Source organism: Mobula hypostoma, chromosome 10, assembly GCF_963921235.1.
Source record: "Mobula hypostoma chromosome 10, sMobHyp1.1, whole genome shotgun sequence".
Lineage (NCBI taxonomy): Eukaryota > Metazoa > Chordata > Chondrichthyes > Myliobatiformes > Myliobatidae > Mobula > Mobula hypostoma.
The window spans coordinates 120787572-120806738 of NC_086106.1; the positions used below are offsets into that span (position 1 = coordinate 120787572).

General features: G+C 41.6%; 1 protein-coding gene across 4 annotated transcripts in view; it reads right to left on the reverse strand.

The window, feature by feature from the left end:
- The window catches only part of si:zfos-2326c3.2 (mitogen-activated protein kinase kinase kinase kinase 4), a 349204-nt gene that overhangs the window by 211738 nt on the left and 118299 nt on the right, over positions 1 to 19167 (reverse strand). For all 4 annotated transcript variants that reach the window (XM_063061134.1, XM_063061135.1, XM_063061138.1 and 1 more), the window contains exons 4-5: positions 14158 to 14283; positions 630 to 740 (exon numbers count right to left, since the gene is read on the reverse strand). In XM_063061134.1, the coding sequence (XP_062917204.1) occupies positions 630 to 740; positions 14158 to 14283 (237 nt within the window). The remainder of the gene's footprint in view (positions 1 to 629; positions 741 to 14157; positions 14284 to 19167) is intronic.

The following is a 19167-nucleotide window of genomic DNA, read 5'->3' on the forward strand; positions in this document are numbered from 1 at the left end:
AATAAAGTGCAACAGTTACAGAGAGAGTGCAGTGCAAGTAAACAATAAGGAGCAAGATCATAACGAGGTAGATTGTGAGGTCAAGAGTTCATCTTATCATACAAGGGAACCATTCAATCATCTTATAACAACGGAATAGAAGCTGTACTTGAATCTGGTGGTTCATGTTTTCAGGCTTTTGTATCTTCTGTCCAGTTGCAGAGGGGAGAGCGAAAAGAAGATGGTAGAGTGTAATTTAAGAGGAGAGCAGATAGGATTAAAATGTGATACCTGCCCCACATTGTAGCAAAGCATAATGATTGAAACATATTCTTTGAAAAATCTTCAGCCATTGCTTAAACTTCAGATCGTTGGACTGAATACACAATTTCACCTTGGAGGATACAGTTAATAAAAATCACAGGCTTTAAAGTTCAAAGTAAATTTATTTTCAAAATAATTCATAAGTCACCATATCCTACACTGAATAACTTTTCTTGAAGGCATTCACAGGAAAATAAGGAAATACAATAGCATCAATGAAAAAGTATACACAGTGACTGAGAAACGTTGATCACAAATGGTCCAGTGTAAAATCATTGAAGTAGCAATTTTATAGAACGAGTTTTCTAATTGCTATTCCAACTTACCCGTAGAACTTCCCGACAGATGTATGCTATCCAGTCCTCCTTCAAGCTGTTGCCTTTGGTTTTCTTGACCAGGTCAGTGACAGAGCCTGCTCCACAGAACTCCATTACCAGCTGTAAATAAAAGTAAAAAGAAACATGGGAAGATGAGTTTCCATTGTATAGCACATCCTTATGTTGTGTTGGTTGTTAACGCAAACAACACACTTCACTGTATGTTTCGATGTACATGTGATAAATAAATGAATTTGAATCTGAGTCAAATGTCCACAGCAAAGATCCTTGAGATTCGTTTTGCTTACAGGCAGTCACAAAACAAGGAACCCGAAGCAACAGAATTAAAAAAATAAGACCAACCCCTTCCAACAGGGAAAGAGCAAAAAAAAACCCCACAAAACAAATCATATAAGCAATAGAAGCAGGCAACAACGACAGCATTCCGAACCGAATTGAGTCCTTAGATCCAAATCCCTGGAGCAGGCCCAAAGCCTCGTTATTCGGTTCATCACAGTAGCGGGGCAAATCACCCACAAAGATTGCAGTCTCGAAGCACAGCAGCTGGGGGCAGTCCTTCAGCCTTAGCGTTGCGGCGAGAGAAGCCCCCAGACTATCAGCACCGGCATCTAACTTGTCTCAAACTTTGGTGTCTCTATGATTGACGACAAAGCTTTTAGAAAGAAAAGGGGATAGTAATTGGTGTAATGTGAATATGGTATTATTCCTCAGTACTTCCAGTTCACCATTCACAGATGAGTAACATACTACATCAATCTCATTTCCTCTGTTGTTTGGTCCAAAGACAATCAGATGGTATTGCTGTCATGAAAGATATGTTAAATTCACTTATAAAGATCCAGGACATTAGTCATACTGTGAAACAATCATTGTTTTGCTCCTTTACACTCATGTATTGAAGAATAACAATAAACAATCTTGAATCTTGAATCTACTGAGATTCTGTCTATTTATTTAGAGATACAGTGCAGAACAGGTCCTTCCAACCCAACGACCTGCACCGCCCAGCAACTCACCTGTTTAACCCTAGCCTAGTCACAGGACAACTTACAATGACCAATTAACCCACGAACAGTCTTGGGACTGTGGGAAGAAACTGGAGCACCCAGAGGTAACACACATGGTTCGAGTGGAGAACATATAGTTAAAAGCTCCTTACAGACAGTGTCAGAATTGACCTCCCTCCCCCGAACTGTAATAGCATCGCACTAACTGCTTCGCCACAGTGATGCCCCAATCCTTCAACCAAATAAGTGAGAAGACTTGGCCTTGGACTGCTCTGTAAGCAATACTAATGTGTTGAATGACTAGAAAGGCCTTTGCAAAAAGACAAGGTAACTATTCAAGATTTTCCAACTCTTGATGTGATCCAGCCTGCCGCAGTAACATGATATCCATTTAAGAAATTTAGTAAGTAACTGTGCACCTATAAAGAGGCTTTGTTACCTTGTAAAATTTAAACAAGCCCAGTTCCCGAGAAATCATGAAGCCTCAAATCGTAAGATATAGGAGCAGAATTAGGCCATTTGGTCCATCAAGTCGGCTCTGCCATTTCAACATGGCTGATCCAATTTTCCTCTCAGCTCCAATCTCCTGCCATCCCCACGTATTCCTTCCTGTCCTGACCAATCAAGAATCTATCAACTTCTGCATTAAATACACATAAAAACTTGGCCTCCACAGCTGCCTGTGGCAAAGAATTCCACAGATTCATCACTCTCTAGCTAAAGAAATTCCTCCTCATCTCCATTCTAAAAGGACCCTCTTCTATGTTGAAACTATGTCCTCAGGTCTTAGACTCTCCCATCAAGGGAAATACCCTCTCCATGTCCACGCTATTTATTAAGGCCTTTCACTATTCGGTAGGTTTCAATTAGACTACCGATCATTCTTCTGAATTCCAGTGAATACATGTTCAGAGCCATCAGACGCTCTTCATATGACAAAATATTCAATCCTGGAATCATCTCCATAAACTTCCTTCGAACCCTCTGCAGTTTGTCCACATTCTTTCTAAGACAAGGGGCCCAAACCTGCTCACAATATTTCAAGTGAAGCCAATCAGGAAACTATCAACTTCTGCCTTAAATATACCCACGGACTTGGCCTTCACCACAGTCTGTGGCAGAACATTCCACAGATTCACTACTCTCTGCCTAACAAGATTCCTCCTTAACTCTGTTCTAAAAAGTTGCCCCTCAATTATGAGTCTGTGCCTCTAGTTCTGGATACCTCCACCATAGGAAACATCCTCTTCACATCCACCCTATCTAGTCCTTTCAACATTTGGTAGGTTTCAATGAGCTCCCCCGCTCCTAGCATTCTTCTAAACTCCAGTGAGTACAGGCCCAAAACTGCCAAATGCTCCTCATATGTTAACACTTCTATTCCCAGAATTATCCTCGTGAACCTCCTCTGGACTCTTTCCAATACATCCTTTCTGAGATAAAGGGCCAAAAACTATTGACATTACTCCAAGTGTGGCCTGACCAGAGTCTTATAAAGGCTCAGCATATTGATTTCATATTCTTGAAATAAATGTCAACATTGCATTTGTCTTCTTTACCACAGACTCAACTTGTAAATTAACCTTCTGGGAATTTTGCATGAGGACTCCTAATTCCCTCTGATATTTGAACCTTCTCCCCATTTAGATAATAGTCCACACTATTGTTCCTTTTACCAAACGCATTTTCATAAATTTCCCAATACTGTATTCCATCTGCCACTTTTTTGCTCATTCTTCCAATTTATCTAAGTCCTGTTGTAATCACGTTGCATCTTCAGGACTATTTACCCCTCCACCTATCATTGTATCACTCACAAACTTTGGTCTAGGTGACTTATCCACCTTAAGACCTTTGAGTTTGCCTAGCACTTTTTCCTTTAATAGTAATGGCACCCACTCCTGCTCCCTGATTCTCACGGACCACTGGTATACAGCTAGTGTCTTCCACAGTGAAGACTGATGCAAAGTATTTATTAAGTTCATCTGCCATTTCTTTGTACCCCATTACTACCTCACTCCACCATTTTCCAGGGGTTCTATATCAATTCTCACTTCCCTTTTACTCTTTATATAACTGAAAAATCTTTCAGTTTCCTGCTTTATATTATTGGCTAGTTTTCCCTCATGTTTCATTTTTTCCCTTTTAGCTTATTTAGTTGCCTTTTGTTGGATTTTAAAAGCTTCCCAATTATCACACTTCCCACTCACTTTTTCTACTATATATGCCCTTTCCTTGGTTTTTATGCCATCCTTAACTTCCTTTGTCAGCCATGGTTGCCCCTGCCCTTTGCCTACTTCTTGTGTGGGACATATCTATCGTGCACCTTGTGAACTATTCCCAGAAACCTCAGCCACCTTTGCTCTGCTGGCACCCCCACCCGAATCCCCCTCCAATACACCTGGACATGCTCCTCTTTCATGCCTCTGTAATCCCCTTTATTCCATTGCAATACTGATACATGTGACTTATGCTCCTCCCTCACAAATTGGAGTATGAAATCACTAATATTATGATCACTGCCTCCTAAGGGTTCTTTTACATTAAGCTCACTGATATGATCTGGGTTATTACACAACACTCAATACAAGATAGCCTTCCCCTATGTAGACTCAAGCACAAGCTGCTCTAAAAAGCCATCTTGTAGGCATTCAACAAATTCCCTCTCTTGTGATCCAACACCAACCTGATTTTCCCAATCCACTTGCATATTGAAGTCTCCCATTCAAATGTGTCATTTATTACATTCCTTTTCCAGCTACCTTTGTGATCTCAACCCCATATATTGGCTACTATTTGGAGGCCTATTTGATTCCCATAATGTTGTTTTACCCTTGCAATTTCTGAACTCCACCCACAAAAAAATCACCGTTCTCTAACCCATGTAGTTCCATCTCCTACCAAAAGAACCACACCACTACCTATGCCATCTTGTCTGTCCTTTCAATACAAAGTTTATCCTTTGATGTTAAGCTCCCAACTATGGCCTTCTTTCCACCATGACTCAGTGATGCCCACAACGTCATATTGATCAATCTTCAATTGAGCCACAAGTTTGTTCACCTTATTCCAAATGCTTCATGCATTTAAATACAGCACCTTCAGTCCTGCATTCCTTGACTTTTTGAATTTTGCCTCTGTGGTACAATTTAACTCTGCTCTGTCTGCATTTGTACCTCATCATTGGTTTGTCCTTCCTTACATTCATGTTACACCCATCATGTACTTATAAACTTGTTGGCTCATCCTCAGCTCTATCATACTAGTTCCTATCCCCCTGCCATATTAGTTTAAACCACTCCCAACAACTCTAGTAGACTTGCCTGCAAGAATATTGGTCCCCCTCAGATTGAAGTGCAATCTGTCAACATCTCATTTTTTGTATTTTCTCTCCATTTAGAAAATAGTCAACCCTTTCATCACTTCTACCAAAGTGCAGGACCATACACCTCCTGACACTATATTCCATCTGCCACTTCATTGCCAATTCTCTTAATCTGTCTCAGTGCTTCCTTCTACTTCCTCAAACTACCTGCCCCTCCACCTATCTTCATATGATCTACAGACTTTGCAACAAAGCCATCAATTCTATTATCGAAATCATTGATATATACCATAAAGAGAATCGGTTCCAACACAGACCCCTATGGAAAACCACTAGTCACCAGCAGCCAACCAGAAAAGGTTCCTTTCATTACTGCACTTTGCCTCCTGCAATCAGCCACTGCTTTATGCATGCTAGAATCTTTCCCATAATACCATAGCTTGTTAAGTAGCCTCATCAACAGTCTTCTGAAAAACCAAGTACACATCAGCCAATTCCCTGTTGTCTATCCTGCTTATTACTTCTTCAAAAAAAATCCAACAGACTTGTCTGGCAAGATTTTTTCTTGAGGAAACCATGCTGACTATGGCCTATTTTATCATGTGCTTCCAAGTACCCTGAGACCTCATTCTTAACAATCGACTCCAACATCTTCCCAAACACTGACATCAGACTAACTGGCCTGTAATGTCATTTTTTTTCTGCATCACTCCTTTCTTGAAGAGTGGAGTGACATTTGCAATTTTTCAGTCTTCCAGAACCATTCCAGAATCTAGTGATTCTGGAAAGATCATTACTACTGCCTCCACAATCTCTTCAGCCATCTCTTTAAAACTCTGGAGTGTACACTATCTGGCCTTTCAGTTTCCCAAGAACCTTCTCTCTAGTAATGATAACTTTACACACTTCATGACCTCTGATACCTGGAACTTCCATCATACTGCTAGTATCTTCCAAATTGAAGACTGATACAATATACTTCTTCAGTTTGTTCGCCATTTTCTTGTCCCTATTACTACCTCTCTAGCATCATTTTCCTGTGGTCCAATATCTACTCTCTCCTTTCTTTTAGACTTCATGTATCTGAAGAAAATTTTGAAATCCTCTGTAATATTATTGGCTAGCTTACTTTCATATTCCATCTTTACCTTCTTAATGATGTTTTAGTTGCCTTCTGTTGGTTTTTAAAAGCTTCTCTATCCTCTAACTTTTGCTCTATTATATGCCTTCTCTTTGGCTTTTACGTTGGCTTTGACTTCCCTTGTTAGCCACAGTTGTGTCATCTTGTCTTTAGAATATGTTTTCCCTGTTGGGATGTATATATCCTGTGCCTTCTGAATTGCTTCCAGAAATCCCAGCCATTGCTGCTCTGCCATCATCCCTGCCAGTGTTCTTTGCCAGTCAGTTCTGGCCTACTCCTCTCTCATGCCTCTGTGAATCCCTTTACTCCACTCTAATACTGATACATCTGAATTTAGCTTCTCCTTCTCAAATTTCAGGGTGAATTCAATCATATGATAATCTTTCTCCTAAGGGATCACCTGCCCTCAGGGTACTTTTACCTTAAACTCTCTAATCAATTCAGATCCATTGCACAACACTCAATCCAGAATAGCTGATTCCCTTTTGGGCTCCACCACTAACTACTCTAAAAAGCCATCTTGTAGGCATTCTAGAAGCTCCCCCTCTTGGAATCCTGCACCAACCTGATTTTCCCAATTTACCAGCATATTGACATCACCCATGACCTTTGTAATATTGCCCTTTTGGCATGCATTTTCTATCTCCCGTTGTAATTTGGAGGCCACATCCGTACTGCTGTCTGGGGATCTGTATTTTACCCTTGCAGTTCCTAGCTCTATCCACAATGATTCAACACCTTCTGACCATAAGTCACCTCTTTCTAATGATTTGATTATATTTTTTACCAACAGAGCAATGCCACCCCCTCTGCCTTCCTGCCTGTCCTTTCGATACAATGTGTATCCTTGAATATTAAGCTCCCAACTACAATCTTCTTTCAGCCATGATTCAGTGATGCCTACAACATCATGGATAGCAATCTGTAACTGTGCTACAAGTTCATCTTCCTTATTCCATATACTGCGCACATCCAAATATAACATCTTCAATCCTTTATACCCTTTTCAATTTTGTCCACCTATCATGTGGCAACTCATCCTTGTTGACTGCAATTCTGCCTATCAACAGCTTCTCCTCACTACACATTGCCTCTGATAGTTAAACAACTACCTCATCTTCAGCGCCATCTCTCTGGTTCTCATCCCCCTGCCAAAAATCTGCAAATACGAAGAGGTTGTCAAGAAAATTGTGTGACAGCACGGAAGAAGATTACAGAAGTAGACACCTTCACAATATAATTCTTGTTAAGTATATCTGATATTTTGAAACACTGAAGCAAAGTCTTCCTAATCGTCTGTAATTGCTGCTGCAAACAATCTGGCTGTGATTTGGATAATACCATTAACAAACAGTGGCCACTTTATCAGGCACACTTGTACACCTGTTTGGTAATGCAAGTATCTAATCAGCCAATCATCTGGCAGCAACTCAATACATAAAAGCATACAGGCATGGTCAAGGGGTTCAATTGCTATTGAGACCATACATCCAAATGGGGAAGAAAGAAGTGACTACACCGTAGAATGATTGTTGGTACCAGACGGGATGCCTTGAGCATCTCAGAAACTGCGACATCCTGGGATTTTCATGCATTACATTCTCTAGAGTTTACAGAGAATGATGTGAAAGCAAAAAAAAAAATCCAGTGAATGGCAAAAATGCCTTATTAATAAGAGAGGTCAGAGGACAGTGGCCAGACTGGTTTCAGCTGACAGGAGCACAAGTAACCATGTGTTACAACTGTGATGTGCCCAAGGGCCTCTCTGATCGCACAGCACATTGAACCTTGATGTTGATGGGCTACAGCAGCGGAAGATCATGAACAAACACTCAGTGGACACTTTATCAGTTACAGGAGGTACATAATAAAGTGACCTGCTGTGTGTACATTGACTATCAATACAAACAGGACACAGGATGTCAGAAACACAACGGATTCTGCAGGTGCTGGAAATCCTGAGTGACACACACAAAATGCTGCAGGAATTCAGCAGGTCAGGCAGCACCAATGGAAAGGGATAAAATGTCGATGTTTCAGACCAAGACCCTTCATCAGGACTGGAAAAAGAAGGGAGGAGAATCCAGAACAAAAGGGTGAGAGGGGGGTAAGGAATACCAACTAGAAGGTGATAGGTGAAGCCAGGTCAGGGGGAAGGGGGGAAGGTGGGTAGGTGGGTGGGTGATGGAGGGATGAAGTAAGAAGCTTGGAGGTGATTGGTAGAAAAAGTGAAGGGCTGAAAGGTGAAGGAATCTTGAAAGGTGAAGGAATCTGATAGGAGAGGAAAATGGACGATGGGAGAAAGGAGGAGCCGCACACAAGTTATGATGTTCAGGGCAATAATGAACCTTAAGGAGTTGTGCCTATAAAGCTCCTTCTCCTCCACTTTCTCAGAAGAAAATCAATGAAGATCTGTCGATCCAATCAGCTGAATTAAATAAATGGCCACATTAAGCCTAATAAATAAAGTATGTCGTTCAACAACTAAGATGCAGTTTTGTGAAAAATGGACAATTAAGCCATTTAATACAAGCATTTCTTGAATGCTGGTTGACTGAAAAAAATAAGCTCTAATTTTGAAATGACCTTACAAAAATTCCTTTCATAGATTCAATGACATTCTGGTATCAAGATTCAGGGCACTACACAGCAACTACATTTGGAAAACGATTTCTTCTTAGAAACCTTAGAGGCAAGGTCAACTGGCCATTTTTCAGGGAGGCAACGGTGGTAGAAAAGTAATGATCAAGTATTCCAAACGTTAGGGGCAGACAGGGAAATGGAAGAGGCACTATTAATGACCCAAAGAATGGAAGGGAGGGTGAAGAGTGAACAGGGTAGGTTTCATTTTGCATCATAGACTAACGCAGTCCAAGGTGTGTTGTAGGAGTAGCCCGCAAGTGTTGCCCTGTTGGCAGCACCAACATAGTATGCCCACAAATTACTAACCATAAACTGTATCTCTTTGGAACATGGGAGGTCACGTGGATAATGTACAAACTTCTTACAGACAGCAACGGGGATTGGACGCTGATCTTACTCAGTGAATGGTTACACTAATTGCTATGGTACCCTGTTGCAACAATTTCCAAGCAGGCCTAGGTATTGCTGAGCAACTATCTAAACAGCATGGCGTAACAGAGATGCTCGGAGAAGATCTGTGATAATGATGAAAAACTGAATGCAACACAGGTCAATACTTCATTGCAGTTCCCATATTATTTGGGTATTTAAATATTATATTCTAGCAGCAGTGATATGACCAACCGCTTAGAATTTTGACAATCTATTAACATGGACGGCGAATTAGCTACCTAACAGAAAACAAAAACTGGGGACAAATAGGCCACTGTCAGATTCAGAAACTATAAACAAAGGGATTCTGCAGACAACAGGAATTCTACAGATGCTGGAAATTCAAGCAACACACATCAAAGTTGCTGGTGAACGCAGCAGGCCAGGCGGCATCTGTAGGAAGAGGTGAGTCGACGTTTCAGGCCGAGACCCTTCGTCAGGACTAACTGAAGGAAGAGTGAGTAAGGGATTTGAAAGTTGGAGGGGGAGGGGGAGATACAAAATGATAGGAGAAGACCTGAGGGGGAGGGATGGAGCCAAGAGCTGGACAGGTGATAGGCAAAAGGGGATACGAGAGGATCATGGGACAGGAGGCCTGGGAAGAAAGACAAGGGGGAGGGGACCCAGAGGATGGACAAGAGGTATATTTAGAGGGACAGAGGGAGAAAAAGGAGAGTGAGAGAAAGAATGTGTGCATAAAAATAAGTAACAGATGGGGTACGAGGGGGAGGTGGGGCCTTAGCGGAAGTTAGAGAAGTCGATGTTCATGCCATCAGGTTAGAGGCTACCCAGACAGAATATAAGGTGTTGTTCCTCCAACCTGAGTGTGGCTTCATCTTTACAGTAGGGGAGGCCGTGGATAGACATGTCAGAATGGGAATGGGATGTGGAATTAAAATGTGTGGCCACTGGGAGATCCTGCTTTCTCTGGCGGACAGAGCGTAGATGTTCAGCAAAGCGATCTCCCAGTCTGCGTCTGGTCTCGCCAATATATAAAAGGCCACATCGGGAGCACCGGACGCAGTATATCACCCCAGTCGACTCACAGGTGAAGTGTTGCCTCACCTGGAAGGATTCTTTGGGGCCCTGAATGGTGTTAAGGGAGGAGTGTAAGGGCATGTGTAGCACTTGTTCCGCTTACAGGGATAAGTGCCAGGAGGGAGATCAGCCACCTCCAACGGGATCCCACCACTAAGCACATCTTTCCCTCCCCCCCTCTCTCTGCATTCCGCAGGGATCGCTCCCTACGCAACTCCATTGTCCATTCATCCCCCCCATCCCTCCCCACTGATCTCCCTCCTGGCACGTAATTCCTCTAATGAAACACAGACTTTGTGACATCTTGCCAGAATATTTCTGCTTAGTCTGAAAATGTGATCCTGAGATTTCACTCACCTAACCAGTTAGTTCTTTTCCCCACTCTTCACAGTGCTGCTTGCTTTTAATCTCCTTACACTGATCATACTTTTCACATGTCTCATGAAGATCCACCAGCCGATAAAGCCTCTGTCTGTTATCAGAACATTCTGTTCAGTCATATTCTCCCAGTAATTTCTCCATCTCTTTTCTCACAATACCCATCAACTTGGGTTAGGGAATCTAGAACTAAATTTACAGCAGAGACTCCCAACCTGGGGTCCATGGATCCCATGGTTAATGGGTGGGTCCAGGGCATAAAAAAGGTTGGGAACCCCTGGTTTAGAGTGAGAGGGGAGAATTTAATAGGAGCCTGAGGGGCAACTTTTTCATACCTAGAGCAATCAGTATATATGGAATGAGCTGCCGGAGGCTGAAGTAGGTACATTAAAAATATTTCAAATGTACTTGGACAGGTATATAGATAGGGAAGTTTGAGAAGGAAATGGACTAAATATGAAAAGATATGGATCAGGGCTGCACATTAGTGTAGTGGTTAGCATAATGATTTATAGCCCAACTGTAACATTGGGGTTCAATTCCTACTACTGTATGTAAAGAGTTTGTTATTCTTCCTGTGAAAGTTTGGGCTTCCTCTGGGTGCTCCAGTCTTCTCTCACACTCTGGAAACATATGATTTAAGGTGAGTAAGTCGTGAGCATGCTATCTTGCTGTTGGAAGCATTGTGACACTAGCGGGCTTTGCCCGCACATCATTGATGGAAACCATGCATTTCACTGTATCTTTTGATATACATGTGACAAACAAAGCTACTCTATATTCTTTAAAAATACAGGCTGATGGGAAAAGCTTAGGTATAAATCTTGGTTGTTGTGGAGCAGCTGGACTATACGGCCCATTTCTATGACTTGATAACTTCCTCAATTCTCCTGCTACCCAGTTATAGTAGGGGAAATTTACAGTCACCAAATAATCTTCCCACGTCACTTCTGTGTGTGAGAGAAAACCAGAGTACGGGGGGAAACCCAAGAGGTCCCTGTTCAAGTATACAAACCGTGCAGCCCAAAGTAAACCATAACAAACATTACACCTCTTCTGTGGTCTGTATCGCCCTTGGGACTTAGCATTGAATTCCTCAACTTCAGGTAACCAGTTTTACTTCCTCTCCACATAGGTTACGGGACATTTCAGTTTCAATTGTGGCTCTTTGTTTCATTTCTCTCCTGACTCTGGTAGACGGTCTGCACCTGATCAGAGACATTCCCTCTGTACTTACCATACCTCCCCTTTTGAAACATAACAAGCTAATTTTCTTACTTTTCCAGTTCTGATAGACTAAAATATTAACATTCACATTCTCTCTCTTTATCCCCTCCTCTTCCTCTCTCCCACTGTTCTTCCTTCCCTCCCTCCCCTCTCCCTTCCTCTCTCTTTCCCTTCCTCCCTCCCTTTTCTGTCTCTCTTTTTCCCTCTCCCTCTCTCTCTCCTTCCTCCCTCCATCCCTCTCCCCCTACTGCTCCCTCTTCTCTCCCACCCCCCGCCACCATTGATGCTCTGAGAGCATGCCCAGTGCTTCTAGTACTCTCTCCTTATATTCTGATGGCTTAGAATGTTGTTAGGATGCCGTTACTTTAAACAAGCTTTCACGTTTCCCCATTTTAATTCAGTAGAAATGATTGATAATGATTCCAGTTCTTAGAATGTGGTACTGGAGATAATAGAGAATAACACTGACAGGAATGAGTGAGCAGAAATGAACCTGCTGCTCTTATAAAGATAAGATAAAGATTCAAATTTTAGTGAACAAGAATCTAGTGCTTTATTTTTCACAAGTATATCGAACATCAAAAATAAAATACATCGTTTCTGCATCAATGACCGACATAGTCCGAGGATCGTGCTGGGGTGCCAACTTGGCATGTCCACAATGTACTAACTCTAAATGTGCATCTTTGGAATGAGGGAGGAAACTGGAACACCGGGAGGAGACCCGCATGGTCACAAGGAGAACGTAAAAACTCCTTATAGACAGCTTGGAACATGGAGCATTGAACAGTATACTACAGGAGCAGAACCTTCAGCCCACACTGTTGTGCTGATCCATTTAAGTTAGTAATCAAATGGGCAACCTAACTAATCCCCTCTGCCTACACAATGTCCATATCCTTCCATTTTCCTCACATTCATGTGGCTATCTCAACATCTCTTAAAATTCCCTAATATAGCTACCTCTACCACCACTCTGGGCAGTGCATTCCAGTTACCCACCACTCTCTGTGAAAAAAAACTACCCTCTCATATTTCCTTTAAAATTACCTTCTCACCTTGAATGCATGCACTCTGGTGTTAGACAGTTCAACACTGGAGAAAAAAATACTGCCCGTCTCTCTATGCCTCTCATGATCTTATCAAATGCCATCAGATCTCCCCTCTGCCACCGCTGCTCCAGAGAAAACAGCTCAAGTTTGTCCAGCCTCTTGTCATAGCACATGCCCTCTATTCCAGGCAGCATCCTGGTAAAACTACTCTGCATCCTCCCAAAAGCCTTGACATCCTTTCCATAAAGGAGTGACCAAAGTGACCATGCAATACTCCAGATGTGGCCTAACTACAGTTTTATAAAGCTGCAATATAACTTCCTGACCTTTGAACTCCAAGATCCTTCTGCTCATCAATGTCTTGCCCTTAACGGTGTGCTGCCTCTTTATATCTGACCTACAAAGGTGCACGACCACATTCTCCTAGGACAAACTCCATTTGCTGTTTCTCCATCCATACCTGCAACTGATCTACATCCTGCTGTATTCTTTGCAAGTCTTCTACACTATCCACAACATTACCAATCACCTACGAATTTTCTAATCCACACATCTACATTTTTATCCAGGTCATTTACATCATAAACAGCAGAGGTACCAGTACAGGTCCTTGGGGAACACCACTATTTACAGACTTCCAGCTAGAATAAGTCCCTTCCACCTCCACCCTTTGTCTCCTATGGGCAAGCCAGTTCTGAATCCAAATGGCCAACTCACCATAGATTCCATGCATTTAAATCTCCTGAATGAGCCTCTCATGAGGGATGTTGTCAAACACCTTTCTAAAATCAGTAGGATGCTTAATAGCACATTGATCCCGATCGATGATCGCTGGTGCTGTAAAGCCAATGCGCTCGCCGCTACTTTACCGTGTCGCCCCAATAGCATTAATAACCATTAACACTGACAGCTTCAATGCCTTTCACTATTACGAATTCTGGCCCAGAGGACTACATGTGCTTGATCAGATGATCAAGTACGTTTAAGTTTATTGTCATTCAACCGTACACATGCACAGAACAAAACAATGTTCTTCAGAGGCCAAGGTACAAAACACCATACTTATGTTACATACAGCTCATAAAACAATGCTAACGCAATAATATTAACAGATAAAAACATACTCTGTAGATGTACAAGTTGACATAGAGTCATAAAGACATAAATACATATACAGTAGTTGTTACGAGGTTTACTCCTGTTGTGTTTCTGCAGCTTACGGTACACAAGTCTTACTGTTGTTACACACGGTTAAACGCAGGTAATCACTTACCCAGAGCTGATCTTCATGACTGGAAGGATTTGTTCTGATGAAAGCCCCATAATATGTTGCAATGTTCCTGTGATGTGAATACTTCTTCAGCATATTAATCTCCAGCTTAATTTCCATTTCTTCATCCTGTAAGAAGTAAATCAGTGTTCAGTAACCTGATTCTTTAAACAGAGCAGCTTGGCTCTTGCTATAACTTCTCCTTTTGCCAATTACCGACCCAGCTGAAGGTTATGAACACTAAGAGATGTTCAACCATTTCAAAACACGTTGCACCCATTGAAGAATTTCCAGACACGTTTACTCTCATGTGCACTAGTATGGTGAGGTACAGGTAAAATGAAAACCTTGCTTACAGCAGCATCACAGGTGCATACTCTCAGTTTGATGTTGCGGTGTTTGCTGAGCTTGGCAATTAGTTTGCAGATGTTTCATCACCAGTTGAGGTGACATCCTCAGTGCGGAGCTGTTGGAGTTTCTCTCTGGGAGTGCCCATGTTTATGTAGGCCTCATTCGCTTGCCTCGGTCCTGATTGGCTACCCCTTCAGTTGACCTTTGAATTCGACTAGGGGTAGCCAATATTCACCCCCATCCTAAACGTAAGCTCAGCGCCCACTTTATTAGGTACACCTGTACACCTGTATATTAATGCAAATATCTAATCAGCTAATCATGTGGCGTAAAAGCATGAAGACATGGTCAAGAAGTTCAGTTATTACTCAGGCCAAACCTCAAAATGGTGAAGAAATGTGACCCAATTGATTTTAATCATTGAGTCATAAAGAAATACTGCACCTTTGGCCCATCTAGTCCATGCTGAAGCCAATTAAACTGCCTATTCCCATCAACCTGCACCGGGAACATAGCCCTCCATATCCCTACTATCCATGTACCTATCCAAACTTCTCTTAAACATTGAAATCAAGCCTGTACTGACAGCTCATTCCACACTCTCACGAACCTCTGAGTAAAGAAGTTTCCCGTCATGTTCCCTTTAAACTTCTTACCTTTCACCCTTAACCCATGACCTCTAGTTGCAGTCCCACCCAACCTCAGTGGAAAAAGCCTGCTTACATTTACCCTTTATACCCCTCATAATGTTGTATCCCTCAAACTTTGACCATGGAATGATTGTTAGTGCCAGATAGGGTGATTTGAGTATCTCAGAAACTGCTGATCTACTGAGATTTTCATGTACTACAGTCTCTAGAGTTTACAGAGAATGGTGTGAAAGGCAAAACAAAATCCGATGACTGGCAGTTCCGAGAACAAAAATGCCTTGTTAATGAGAGACTCGTTCACGTTGACAGGAAGATGGCGGTAACTCAAATAACCATGCATTAGAACAGTGATGTGCAGTAGAGGCATCTCAAGGTTCAACACATAGCAGCAGAAGACCATGCTGAGTTCCACTCCTGTACTGATAAAATGCCCATTGAGTATAAGTTCAGCCAACACCCAGAAAATTAATTATATAAGACAGCTTAGAGAAAAATAGTCTTGAGTACAACAAGACATCAGTGCAAAGCAAAACACAATGGAGATGGGCCCATGGTAGTGTAAAAGTTGGTCCACTGCGTTCCATTGCCGAGGTTCAGGTTAGGGTTGTACAGAATGATTCAAGAACCCAATGGTTGTAGGAAAGTAGCTCCTCCTGAGCCTGGTGCTGTGGGGCTTCAGGCTTCTGTACCTCCTGCCTAGCAGTAGCAGTGAGAAGAGGGCATAACTCAAATGAAGGGTCAATGTGTTGAGTGTGGCCATTATTGTAGGACAGGGAATGTTTGTCAGCAAGCTCCCAGTGATATTAATGAGTCCAGAAAAGGATCTGTTTTAATCATGTTGGGTGAAGGTTCAGGATCAGAATCAGCTTTATTATCACTGATGTATGTCGTGAAATGTGTTATTTTGCAGTGCAATACATACAAAGAGGTTATTATAAGTCACAATAAGAAATATAATAAATATTAAATAATAAGAAATATAAGGTTAAGTACAAGATTGGAAAAGTTGAACTGAGACTGGCAAAATACATATAACTGCAGTCACTTTGCATAATGAGTGAAAATAATAATTTCCTCCACTCCATGGATGGCATAGGAATTTTAGGATATTTGTTTCCTGGCACAAAGTATGCTAACAAAATAGAAGCAGCTATTTGAAAAGTCAAAGGCAGCAAGATTAATCATTTTAAATTTTTAATCGAGTGGGAGTGTTTGCATTTTGCAAAGTCACCCAAGCACTAATAATTCATTCACTGAAGGAGATTTAGTTTACCCTCCTGAAGAAAAAGGAAAGCCGGAAGGGAAAGGGAAATATTATTGATGCTAAGCATTACTCGTTGTGTCTCCGACAAATATAAGAGCTAATTTATAGCTCTCAAATCTCCAGAAAGGTTCTTGATGTGAAAAACTAACTGTGCAGAGACTGTGGAACCTTCTGGATGTTTCTTGCATTTGCTAATTTTATTTTGGTGTTTCAGCATTTCAGAGTTTTACTTTCAAACTCACAGGATGACAACTTGGGTTCACAGTACATCAAACGCTCCTCACATATTAACTGGTTCATTTCCGGGATCATTCTTGTCAACCTCCTCTGGACCTCTCCAATGCCAGCACATCCTTTCTTGGATAAGGGACCTAAAACTGTTCTCAATACTCCCAGTGTGGTTTGACGAATGGCTATAAAGTTTCAACATTACATCCTTGCTTTTACATTCTGGTCCTCTTGAAAGGAATCCTAACCAAATACGTACCACCGACTAAACCTGCAAGTTAACCTTTTGGGAATCCTGCATGAGGACTTCCAAGTCCCTTTCCCTGTCTAAGTCCTTCTGCAGACTCACTGCTTCCTCAGCACTACCTGCCCTTCTACCTATCTTAGTATTGTCTGCAAACTTGGCCACAAAACTATTAATTCTGTCATCCAAATCATTGATATACAACATAAAAAGAAGTAGCTGCAACACCAATCCCTGTGGAACACCACTAGTCACCAGAAGCCACCAGAAAAGTACCCCTTTATTCACACTTTTTGCCTCCTGCCGGTCAGCCAATCCTTTATCCATGCTCCTGTAATACCATGGTCTCTTATCTTATTTAGCAGCCTCACGTGTGGCACCTTGTCAAAGGTCTTCTAAAAATCCAAATAAACAACATCCACTGCCTTTCCTTTGTCTATCTTGCTGGATATTTCTTCAAAGAATTGACAGAAAGAAGATAATATTTCAGGTCTGGGACATTTCACCAGATGGTTGACTATTTCTCTTTCTACTGGCGCTGCCAGATCTGCTGAGGAATTTCTCTTTTTGTTTCAGATTTCCTGCAATGTGTTTTTTTTAAATTCTGATTTTTATTGGGATTATATGATCAGTACGTGTTTGATGTTATGGACATCGTGGACGCAAGGGGCTTGTTCCATGGTGATGATCGTCATGGACTCCCCCTCACTCCCCCAGCATCCAGGACAATCTCTCTTTCAGCTGCTGCCATCAGGAAGGAGCTACTTGAGCCTAAGGACCCAGACCATCAGTTTCAGGAACAGTTATTACCCCTCAACCATCAGGCACTTGAATCAGAGGTGATTTCACTCACCCCATCACGAGACTGTTCCCACAACCTATGGACTCACTTTCAAGGACTCTTCCTCTCATGTTTTTGATATTTATTGCTTATTTATTTGTTTGTTTTTCATTTTGTATTTGCACAATTTATTTATCTTTTTTTTGTGTATGGTCTTCCATTAATTTTATTGTGTTTCTTTGTATTTACTGCAAATGCCCCTCAAGAAAACGAATTTCAGGGTTGTATATGGTGACATACATGTTCTTTGGTAATAAAATTACTTTGAATTTCGAATTTTAACCAAAGCTCAAACAGTATCACATGCAGCACTTCAGCAGTCAACTGGCTGAGTTTGTAATGGGTGTGTCATTATCACAAAGAACCCTTTCCCCTGTGAAAGTCATCCCATTGACTCAGCTGATTGCACTTGCAACTCAATAGGTAGATAATATTGCACTATCAGAGGTCGTCTCTGCCAGGCTACATAAGAGAAGCTGTTGTTGGATCTGGTGATATTGATCCAGAAGTTTTTTTGGAAATCAAGAATAAGGGATAAAACTTGGTAGTGATGGTTGTTTTATGAAGTTAGAAGAACAAAAGAATGAACAAAGGGACAAGGAAAAAGAAATCGTGATCACCTCATTCTCAGATTAGAGATAAAAGCACATTCCAGTGAGAACAATTAACTACTAAATAGCCAGATTCAAGCAGAATAACATCTGCTGCAGTGAAAAAAAATCTGAGAAGCTTCTGGAAAATACTGAATCAGCTAAAGATTTAGCTTTATTTGTCACACGTACATTGAAACATCGAAACCTGCAGTGAAATGCATCAAATCAGCAAAGATTGTGCCAAGGGTAGCTCATAAATGTCATTATACTTCTGGCAACAACATATCTTGCCCACATCTCACTAATCCTAACCCATACATTTTTGGAATGGGTGAGGAAAGCAGATCACCCAGAGCAGGGGTTCCCAACCTGGGATCCATGGACCCCTTGCTTAATGGCATTGGTCCATGGCATAAAAAAAAATTAAGAACCCCTGACCCAGAAGAAACCCGCATTTTGATGGGGAGAATGTACAAACTCTTTTCCACACAGTGACAGGACCTGAAGCCCGGAACCTGATCACTAGTGCTGTAAAGTGATTGTGCGAACCGCTACACTACTGTGCTGCCCTATACTATAATTATAGCTATACCACAGTTACTAGAAAAGCTACTGAACAGTTACATGCATATACTGTAGGCAATTATATAAAACTTATAAGCATAGGAGAGTTAAACTACAAGGAAAATGCTCAAAAATACACTCTAATCCAGCAAGGGTAATTCATCAACTATAATGTGTTCTGAGACATCCGCAGACCATCAAAAGGCTCTTACAACTGCACATTTTCTCCTGCATAATGTACTAACAGTGACTGCATGAATTCACTATAGTTTGATGGC